This window comes from Condylostylus longicornis, unplaced genomic scaffold (assembly GCF_029603195.1).
Source record: "Condylostylus longicornis isolate FDR11 unplaced genomic scaffold, ASM2960319v2 ptg000004l, whole genome shotgun sequence".
Taxonomy (NCBI): Eukaryota; Metazoa; Arthropoda; class Insecta; order Diptera; family Dolichopodidae; genus Condylostylus; species Condylostylus longicornis.
In genome coordinates this window covers 19,164,486-19,175,768 of record NW_026577973.1, presented here as the reverse complement: position 1 = coordinate 19,175,768, position 11,283 = coordinate 19,164,486, and the positions used below count along the sequence as shown (strand labels likewise).

Below are 11,283 nucleotides of genomic sequence, written 5' to 3'. Positions count from 1 at the left end.
CCAACAACCTGTTAATGAAGTGACCAAACTAAGAAATTATTTTAATGTGATAGAAAAGCTCAAAAGGAGATAGCACTGGTTTGATCTGTTACACTACAGTTATTTTTAGAAAATGTTAATCAAAACTGGAGCCAATGTGAAAAAATAAATATGTAGAGTCCAACATCACAGGTTTTTTGATATGCAAATTTTTTCTTTCCCATTATTTAAGCTTATTAAAATAATTTCTTTAAAACATAATCTTCGTGAACTTTTTATCACATATTTATGTTTTCCCATTAAAACCACTTCACAACTATCCGTGTACAACAAGTATTACACTCCCACCTAGTCTATTTATTTAACATAACATCAGTAACTGCTAATTTAAAATTTCAAATGAATGGCACTTATGACAATCCTAAATTTATTGTAATAAAATCAAATAATAATTATGTTTTTTAAATATTAAACATTGGAATAATTTCCTCCTTCTCTCCCTCTACCAACAAAATAAAGAAAACAATGTACCATGAAAATTAGGTATAGTGTAAGAAAAATTTATTTATTTGAACTCTTTGTAAGAAAAACAACAATAATTAATATTTCATCCCAACTCAATACCATTTTAAATAGACACTTTTACAAAGTTCAATAACATTAAAAAAAATGCTAATAATTACTTTTCTGAAAGTTACGTGTAAAAAAGGTACAGAAAAGTAATGGCTACCTACTAATAGACCCACTAATAGATATTTCAGAAAAAAAAGGTTCTATACAAATATTTTAGTGAACTTAATTTGTAAATTTTTGGACAATAATTTATTCAACAATATTCCAACATTAGATCATCATTGTTACAAAAATGTTATGCTAACTGAAGATATTAAAATTTATTCTTGTGTGTGTGTATGCCATGTATTTCTGTAGTTACCTGGTACTTTACATAAAAACTACTTACAAAAATTTTCAAAAAAATGAAAGGAAATGAATTTTTTAAAAATTTGGGCGTTTCTACTTTAATGTAATCTACAAATTAGGAGTCAATCATATTCCCTTTTTTTTTTCAGATAAAAAAATTGAACAAACTTATTTTGACACTACTATACACTTTTCAATACGATTTATATTACTAAATGATCAAATCAAGAGCATCAAAAGTTAAAAAAAGGTCTTTTCTGCCATTTTTGCAGATATTTTGAAAGCTTGGAGAATATGAACCTTGGTTTAACTGAGATTGTGGTATTCTGAAAGGCCGCTTAATTGATAAGTATGAAAGAACGTTTTTTATTCTTTTCTTTGCTTGTCAGAATTTTCCATACTTTAGAAAATTAAAGAAAATATTACTTGTAGGAAAAAAGCATAAGACCTTATAATGATTAATAAGATTTTGGAACTACATTTCTCATTTGTTTTTGGTTCTTCTTGCATATCTCATATCCAATGTATTTTTGTCTAAGATTCGCTTCATTTGCATAGAAAATAGTTTTCTTATTTATTATTGCAAAAATATTATCATAAATGATAATGTTTACTTAGATTTAATCCGATTTGTCCTCGTTAACTAGAATATTATATATAATCTTCAAGACACACTTCCCTTTATCAATTTGAATCTATAAACATAGAACTTTTATTTACATTCTTTATGTAAATAAAGTGAAACAAAAATCTAATTAATGAAAACGATTTTTTCATATAATTTTGCATAAATATAGGAGAAATATTAAAGTAAGAATTATCAAAAAATTAATATTATACTAATAGCTATCAAAATTGATTATATGCAATATCATTATATAACAGACTGACAGACATGAGCGCAAACTTATTCATATTGATTATTAGGTCAATATTAGGGCACCAAGAAATTATTTTTAAATCATGAATAAAGAAAACCGTAAGATTAATAGAAAGAATCTTCTTAAAAATTTTCATATGAACATGTGGTTATTTTGGGGACCACAGAATTCGCCATAATATGTGATGAAACTGATGAAGGGAACAGAACTTTGTATTTTCTTAGAGCAAGGTGAAATTTTGTCCAGTTTAGAAAGCCATCTGGAAGTTTTAAAAATTTCAACTACAAAATAGTTACGTCATGTGGTACAAAGTCAAAAGGCTTGCCCATCTACCATGGGTTTTGTGAAAAAGTTGCACCTCCTCGGTTAAATGTTAAAGTAATAGAAATTTGGTAAGACATTCCGATTCCATAAAATTCCAACTTTCTTAGAGTATGCACGCACAATTGTTTACGTATGCATAATCACGCAATATGTACGTAAGTGATTTATACAACAACATATACCATTGCTTAGAAGATCGAAAATGAATAAAACTTTTGTTCCGGACTGGATGCCAAATCTTAAGGGTTTTCGATTTTCAGGGTACTGAAAAAGATAAGAAATTCAAACAAACAGTTTCAGGAAAGCTTAGTAAAGAACTTAAATTAGACATGCTGCTTGATTCTGTATTTTATGTACCTTCGGAATACCAAGAATTCGAACTTTAAAGAAAATAAAAATTTTCCCTTGATTTTTTCGTAAGAAATTTTTTAAAACCTTAAAGTTTTTTTTTATTATATCGAAAACCATTACGTCAAGATTTTGAAGACCCTTAAAGGCAAGGACTTTAGGCGTTGTAGTTATAAACTATCAACTATCACTAATTTTTGGTGACAATAGTCACTCGAAAAAACAGTTGACATTTTAAAAACCCGTTATATTGATAAAAAATCCGAATTTCAATGTTTTAATTGAAATGTGACAAATAATAACAAAATTGAAACGAAATTTTACACAAACTTTTAATTTTAAATACAAACATTAATTTAAAAAAATTTGAAATTTTTAAAAGAGAAACTAGAATTTTATATAAAAAACAAATCTAGTAATCAAAAAATTTTTTTCGAAACTTTTCTTGGTAAAAAAAAATGATAGGTTTTTTAATTTTTGCCAATTTTTGTAAGAAATGGTACCTATATGGTTTGAAATTTTTAAATGCATTTTTCTCAGATTGGGTGCAACTTAAAAATTTGAAAAAAATATTTTCGAAATCTAGACACCATTTGGCATCTGAAGTTATTAAAACTAACCAGCTGCAGTGAATTTTAAAAGACATGCCATGCAAATTTTGACATTTATTTTAATTGAAAAAAAAACATTTTTAATAGGAAAATTTAATTTTATTGAACAAAATGGAGTTTGTAGTTTTGAAGATAATAAATAATTAATAAATAATTTAATGGGATTAACAAAATTCAAACATATTGCTACAAAAACTAAATTGGCATGCGGTTGATGCAACTAAAGACGTGTTCCGGTAAAGCAATTTATTAAAAATATGCGATTAAATATGGATAGAATATGAATAGAAATCATTGAATATGAATAAAAATAGATTTGAAAAAAGAAAAACATAAATTTTTGCAGAGCTAGGTGAATTTCATAGGAGAATTTGGTGTTCGTTTTGAGAAATTTGTAAAAATTTTGGATAGGGAATTCGTATTTTTCCAAAGTTTTTGATAAGAATATTAACTTGAATTTAATTTTAATTCACAACACCTGGTTTGATTTTAATTGAATTTGTGGCTCATAATTTTGGTAGTTTTTGTATTATATCTTCTGGAACATAAAATTTTTTTAATGTTTGGGTACTTTAATTAAAGTTTTAACAGCTGGGAAATATTCTATAAAAAAAATTCAAGATTTTAAAAAATTTCTTACGAAAATAATTTCGTGAAAATTCGTTAAAATAACTGGAACATGGAAGTCCTTGGGATTTGGCACCCAATCTGGAACTAAAGTTTTATCCATTTCGGAATTTCTAACCAATGGTGTATGTTGCTGTATAACTTGCTTTATCACCCTGTATATGTATATAAGTACATAGAAACCTATGAGCGGAGACATAAAAAACAAAATTTATTACTATACTTCTGTTTCTAAATATTTTTGAATTGCATATGTATGTACATTATAGGAATAAACTTGCTTTCCGCTTTTTATAAAAACAACATAAAAAAAATGGAACCACTAAGGCCTAGAGTAAAGTTTTCCTCTTCACATTTTAAATCATATCAAATTGAAAATGCATAAATGTAGGCGATTTCAAATTCTAACATGTATATTGCATGCAGTTTATGCAAAATTTACATAAAACATGGGAATATAAGCAATGTATTAAAATTAGACGGTTAGATTTTATTGGATAAACGATGTTTTATTTTCATAATATAACTGGCAACATATTGTTGCTCTTCGTCAAGAAAATCAATTTAATATCCTACTTTAATATTAAACAAACAAGCTGTAACAATTTCCTAAAACTTTACAATTTTTTATCTACTTGTTGCTCATACTTTCTTTCACTTCTTTTGGAATTTGATCTACTAATAATTGATGTGAAACATCAGGTGCTGTAGCTAATACACCATTTTTGTTCGGGAATTCAACATCAGCATTATACTGGTAATGCTCTCCTGAAATATCAGTTAATACGCCACCATGAGCCTCCAAAATTGCCTCTGGAGCACAGGTATCCCACTTTTTGCATCCAGCGCTTGCGAAGACATATGCATGCGCTTTGCCTTCTAGAAGCTGTAAAACTTTAAAACCAGCTCCACCAACTCGTATAACTTCGGTTGGATTTATTGCATCCAAAGCATTTTTAACAAGATTATTAAAATGTGATCGAGTTGTTGTTACAATAAATTTGCTACTATCTAATTTTTTCGAATTAAACCCATCTACACCTAAACCTTTTAATCCCCAAATTGTTCGACCAATTTCGCCATTAGCATTTTGATAATATGGTTGGTGTATAACTCCACCTACTGCAGAACTTTGAAAAGCAATACCAATTAATACTGTAACATGTTCCAAAAATCCTTGGGTGTATTCCGAAGTTCCATCTAATGGATCAACCCAAACAACTAAATCTTCCTCTTTAATGTCTTTAAGATAATCTGGACAACTATTTTTTGTAATAAATTCAACATCAACTTCGGTAACTAGCATGTCGTCTGGTACATTAGACGTGTGTGCATTTCCCTCCTCTCCAATAATTTTAATATTTGGAAATTGTTTTGACACTGATGCAATTATACATCTCTGTGCTGATCTATCTGCTTCAGTCTGTAGATCATCTTTACCCTAAAACAAACACAATTTTCATTTTTCTGTTTACATGGAACTATTTTACATACCTCTTTCTCTACTATATCTAACTGACCAGATTTCATGATATCTCTAATTATTCCCCCTGCTCTTTTGGCTGCACTAATTGACAGTCCCATTAATTTCATTACAGTAGTGGTGGCCATTTCTTAATTCGATTAAATTTAGCTAAAATGAATATCCATTAGTTCAGTGAGATCAAATAAAGTAGTAATCAAATTGTAAATTATTTGACAGTTACAACGTAAATATTGTGTAAAACTTTACAAAGTCTTTTATGTAGTATTGAAGTTTGGACATATGACGTCATCGGGAAGAAGTTAATTGGGAAAAAAATTTTTATATCACTCCATATAAAACACCTTCCCAATCGTAAATTTTTTGAAAATAACGGTTGTCTTCAGCTACTAAAAATTGTTTGAAGAAAAATATTATCTAAATTTAATTTAAAGACAGACTTTGGTTTATACAGAAAAAAATATGTAAAACAATAGTAGTATAGATTTTTTTTCTTCTCTGCCGATAAACAAAAGTATGTGTTTTAATGTAATAAGCAGGACACTTACCGTGACTTAACGATTTTCTTTCTAGAATATTGAGAAAATTTTATTATCAAAACGCTACATTTCCGTAAGCAGCAACTTAGGTTATTAATTGCTTCTTTACCTAATTTTTCACATTCATTGAGCAGCCAAACAATTTTTTTCGCTATAAAATATGTCTTTGAAATTATAAACAAAACACAATTACATATTATTGATTACACAATTACATATTTTATATATTAACAAAAAAATATGTATTGATCATATAAATATTTTTTTTGTTAATATATAAAATTTAATGTTTACAATATATTATTTTTACCATTAAATAATTGTTTTTCAATACATAGAGGATCTTCAATTTAACCTATTACATATATTAATTCAATATTATGGATATTTGCTTATTATGGATTTTTGCATATTATGGGTGGATTACTTCTTAATGTTTTTTTTTCGAATAGAAAAATTGCTTTCTTCGTCAGTGTATACACTAAAATATCACATAACACAGTCCATTTTCTTTTGCTTTCAAATATTTTCCTTTAACAGTCTGAATAAACAAGGAAAAACCCGCTGTTTTTAAGTTTAGAAAAACAAATTCTGTAGAGTTTTCAAAGACCTTTGCAATAATAAAGCGACAAGATACATATACCACTGAACAGTCAGAAATCTTTTTAATATAATATGTATATAAACTTTGGCGCGATTTATTTTTTTTATCATATTGAACATATCATATTAGCTGTTAAAGCGTAAATATAAATAAAAAGTTTATACCAAAAATGCCAAGAATGAAGGAAATTTAAATTGAATTTTCAATAAAAATGGGATTTTATACATCTAAAATATTAAAATATATTATATTCTAATGGGAGAACAATTTTTATAATTTGATCAATTTGTAATAAAAATGAATTTGTGATGAATTCAAAGTTTGAGAAATTTTCTGTTTTCAAAAAAGACATGTGTAAACAACACCATTGCACAGACAATCTGTCATTTCGGACGCATTGCTTTTCTGTCCGTTGCATGGGTTTTGTCTTCATGGGGCTTATTTTGTTTACTAACAATTCACAAATTAAATTGTGTAGTTCAAATCGTAGACTTTTTACTTCCAAAATATTTTTCATTAGGTGTTCTTATAAGCTTAGCTTAATAAATGATTATTAAATTTTGTAATGAGTGAATCGGATGACACTGAATTATTGTTATTGATTCCGCCTGATTTGTTTTTGTTGAAGGAAAGTGAGAGTGACTTTAGCTCCAGATCAAGTGTGATTAAAACACAGAGCCCTTTTTGCGATTGTTCACTGGATGTTAACAGATTTTTTGATAAAAACAATAACATAGAGCACAATCCAGATATGGCGTCACACTGTTATAATTTGCCTTATCAACAACAAAATGAAATAGATAGAATTAATGCAAAAATTTCTCAGGTAGAAAGAAATTTCACTGCAATGGATTCCGACATGTCCACGACCTCGAATCCAACTGTTCTGACCAAATCTGTGAAACAACCAATGAAAGATGCATTTTCAACGGATTATTTCTCAACAAATATTACTACTTCCACACCAAAGCATTTAAATTTTCATCCAAAATATTATGAAAATATAGGAGAGGATAATGGAATTCTAAAAGAGATTGATAAATATCTGGAGGAAAAAGTTCAAACAGATGAATCGAACAAATACCCAAATGAACACAATAAAGTTTTTTTCCGAAATGGACCCAATATTGATCGTACTTCTCTAAATAACACGCTTGAAACTATTCACATTTCCAACAACAATAAAGTTGATCAGTGCTCCTCAAATACCCTTATCAGTCTTAGTGAGCTGTGGGAGAATAAAAATATAGGAAATGTTTCTTCAAATATCTTACTCAAACAGCTTCAAGAAGAAAAATTACGCCGCCAGCACTGTGAAAAAACAATCCAAGCTTTACAAATAAAGTTGCTTGAGTATCAACAAAAAATTTCTGTTGCTTTACAAGTCGATAAAGTAAAAGATAACGCTATTGGTGATTTAAAAGATGAAAATGAGAAGTATATTAACAAGTAACACTATATTTGCAGAAAAAAAATATTTTCTATTACAGGCTAAAAAATAACCTACAAAAATTAGAAAATTCCCTAAAGGAAATTGAAACTAAGTGCAAGAATGATAATGAAAAATTACAAAATGAAGTATTAGATATAAAAACAAGCAAAGAGTGTTTAGAAAAAGAACTATCGCAGGCCTTAAATTTAGCTGCTAAATTTCAGGACAAAAATGAAATTTTGGAAATAAAAATAGAAAATTTTACGAAGTAAATAAATTTTAATTAATTTATTTCGAGCTATGATTAAAAGTATTGTTTTTTTAAGGTCAACTGATGAAATGGGGTTATTGTACAAAAAACAAATTGAAGATATGGAAATTCGGGTAATTAACGCAGAAAAATCAGAAGATATCGCAAACACAGAACTGAAGAAGATTCAAGATATTTTGGTCAAAACACAACTTGATCTTGAAAAGGTATTAAAATAATCTTACTTTAAGTTATTCTATTCACTAATAAGCACACTATACATATATATTCCAAAGGCTTCCATGCAAATGTCGGTTTTTAAAAAACAAGCTGATTCCCTTCAAATAAAATGCCAACGTTTAGAAAAAATGGAAGAACAAAATAAAGGTTTGAATGAATCCCTTCTAAAATTGACAAGACGTGAGGTGAGAATATAAATTAAAAATTTTCGTATGAACAGTTATCAGCTTTTTAATATTTAGAATGAATTGCTAAAGGAGTTGGAAACACAAAAAATTGCATTAAAAACCCATTATCAGCACCAACTTGAAAGGGTTGTGGAGCAGAAATTGGTAGAATTTCAAACGCAATTAGATTCTGTGGAAGAAACTTTAAAGTCTGAAGCAAAAGAACGTGAAAAAACAATAGCTGAAAGAGCTATCAGACAATTAGAAATGATAAATGAAAAAAATGATCAAGAAATACAATTGATTAATGAAAAGCATAATGAAGAGGTCGGATTGTTTCGAATTCAACTTATTAATGCAACAAAGAAAATAGAAGAATTAGAAGAAATACTAAAAAATTTTCGAAATCGAAGGTAATTTTTCTCAATTTTGGAATATTTCTTAAAAAATTTTATTTTCCGTAGAGTTGATATTGCTGAAAAATTACATACTGTAATGGAAACACAATGGCAAAAAGCTTTAGAAATTCTTACTAGTCCTACTACAAATGTTGAACATCCAAAATGTACAAATCCAGTACTTATTAATAAGGAGAAACTAGATGGTTTAAGTGCCGATAGTGGTATTACTAAACCAGAAAACGAGTCATTTAATACCCCAACGTCAAGCCGAAATAGAACGCATAATCGTAAAAATGATGAACGTTTACAAGCTTATATAGAATTGGTAAGCAATAACGATTCTTAATTAATAACGTTTATATGTCTTGAAATTACATTTAAATTACAATTTTTAAAATGTTTCAAGAAACTTAATATTTATCAAAAATATTACATACATATATCATACTTGTGAATTAAATTGTTCTTAGTTTAAGAGTTAATTATCTTTTGGTATATTTATTTTTAGCTGTTGAGTAAATCTCCACGAGACTTGGATAATTTAAACACAATCCTTAATCTACCAAAAAATGATTTTAGTTCAAACGAAAGATCGAAAAGCTCGCAACATTCTAAGCCGCCTTGGAAATAAAATAAATCCTAAAATAGTTTGATGACAATCAAAGTTAAAATATTATAGAAAGTCTGAAAATTTTGTTCAATTTTTTGAAATTGATTTGTAAATATATACATAATATATATATACACATACTAATATTAAATATTTTTGTACAAAGGTTTTGTATTTATTACAAATTTTGATTAAGAATAAAAAAACGAAATATAATTTATATTTCAAAATAATATCAGTGTCTTGATGAATTTCTTTTAAATAACATGATACCCTCACCATTTTTAATTGATCAAATAAAAAAATCATTATTTACATATTATGTTTTGTATATATTCCAATTTATATTATATTTTTTGTTTATGCCATGAGATTATTTGAATTTACAATATAATTTTTATAAATATGTATGTAATTTCAGCACAATTATTAGATTTATATAATAAGTATCATTAATACAAACTTAAAGCGTAATAATATACATATGTACTTATAACTATTTTATTTCAACAATTTTCTACTTCAGTAAAGTATATTGAAGTTATTTAAATGGTTTAAAAAAAATGTTTTATTTCGAAATAGAAAAATTAATACACGCATACATGAGTGAAAAGTAAATGATAAAAAAAATTAAACTATCGATTGTTTATTTGGTATATTTAAATATTTTAAACTATCGATTGTTTATATCGGTTTTTCAAATTATTTTAAAAAAATTTCATTTATAACCATCAAGCAAATTATAAATACAAACATTTACTATTAGAAATTTTAATTATATGTGTTCAAAATTGTGTTTATATTGTTTGATTATTTGATCATTTACGTTTTTAATAGGATGTTTAAAAAATCTCAAAATGAATATGTAAACACAAACTTAAAACAAACGAAGCTAGGAATGAACAGTATCAAATTTACAAAGTATATAAGTATAAATCTAATTCAAATTGAAATAAAGTAAATTTTCACATATTAATTTTTATTCCAGCGAATTTAATGTAAGCAATTGTTTGAGTACTTTAGTTTGGGATGTTTCACGTATTTCGCCAGCCAAAAACATTTCATCAACAACAGTATACACCTTGTAAAAATTAAACACCAAGTCAAGTTCGCATACATTATGAAAATATTCATTGAGCACTTCTACAAAATTATGTATTGCCTCCAAGTAACACAAGTTATTATCATTAACGTCAACACAGATACAGAAATATAAGCCTGCATATCTTCGATAAACAATCTTAAAGTTACGAAACTAAAAACCAAATTTTCTATAAAAAATCATAAAAAAGCAATTGTATTTAAAAATGTATTACTTCAACAAAATTTGTATGTTTTGCATCTCGAACTGTTACAACTGCATGAACTTCTTCAATCAATTTTTGTTTTTCGTCATCGTCAAAGTTCATGTACCATTTGGCTAAACGTGTTTTTCCAGCTCGGTTTTGAATAAGAATAAAACGAATCTGAAAAATTCTTGATAAATATTAATTTAAAGTCGAACAAATTTATATTTTACCATTCTTAATTAATCAGAGTTCAAATTTTCACTTTTTCTAAAATAAAACGAAGCAATCCCCCTAATGATTTATTTTCATTTATTGACAGTATAATTTGATAATAATGATAACTCTGTGATTAATCAACACCTCTTAAAATGTCAAAATGACAAGTGCAGGGATATGTAATGCAACATTAGATGCTTTCACGAGATAAAAAAAAAACTCAATCAAATTTTAAAAATTAAGTTTTTTGCTAACAGCTTGATTAATAATTGAGTTAATTTTTGAGGTTAAAATTTAACATTATTTAAAAACAATTCGGCTTGTCAAATAATCAAATAATTTGTGGGGAAAAATATGCTCT

At 26.9% G+C, this 11,283-nt stretch overlaps 3 protein-coding genes across 3 annotated transcripts; 1 reads left to right on the top strand and 2 right to left on the bottom strand.

The window, feature by feature from the left end:
- Window positions 1–4,145: 4,145 nt before the first annotated feature.
- LOC129611383 (3'(2'),5'-bisphosphate nucleotidase 1) lies at window positions 4,146–5,376 on the bottom strand. The gene is made up of 2 exons (XM_055524521.1): window positions 5,186–5,376; window positions 4,146–5,132 (listed from the first exon to the last, which is right to left on the bottom strand). The coding sequence occupies exons 1-2, from the start codon at window positions 5,300–5,302 to the stop codon at window positions 4,323–4,325; spliced, it is 927 nt and encodes a 308-aa protein (XP_055380496.1). The 5' UTR covers window positions 5,303–5,376; the 3' UTR covers window positions 4,146–4,322.
- Window positions 5,377–6,741: 1,365 nt separating this feature from the next.
- On the top strand, window positions 6,742–9,644 carry LOC129610825 (putative autophagy-related protein 11). Its single transcript, XM_055523575.1, has 7 exons — window positions 6,742–7,754; window positions 7,808–8,017; window positions 8,076–8,226; window positions 8,296–8,424; window positions 8,482–8,819; window positions 8,871–9,132; window positions 9,316–9,644. The coding sequence occupies exons 1-7, from the start codon at window positions 6,883–6,885 to the stop codon at window positions 9,436–9,438; spliced, it is 2,085 nt and encodes a 694-aa protein (XP_055379550.1). The 5' UTR covers window positions 6,742–6,882; the 3' UTR covers window positions 9,439–9,644.
- A 620-nt stretch (window positions 9,645–10,264) lies between these two features.
- LOC129611543 (AP-2 complex subunit sigma) lies at window positions 10,265–11,074 on the bottom strand. The gene is made up of 3 exons (XM_055524737.1): window positions 10,937–11,074; window positions 10,734–10,883; window positions 10,265–10,672 (listed from the first exon to the last, which is right to left on the bottom strand). Exons 1-3 carry the CDS (start codon window positions 10,937–10,939, stop codon window positions 10,397–10,399), a joined length of 429 nt encoding a protein of 142 aa, XP_055380712.1. The 5' UTR covers window positions 10,940–11,074; the 3' UTR covers window positions 10,265–10,396.
- Between the last annotated feature and the right edge of the window lie 209 nt (window positions 11,075–11,283).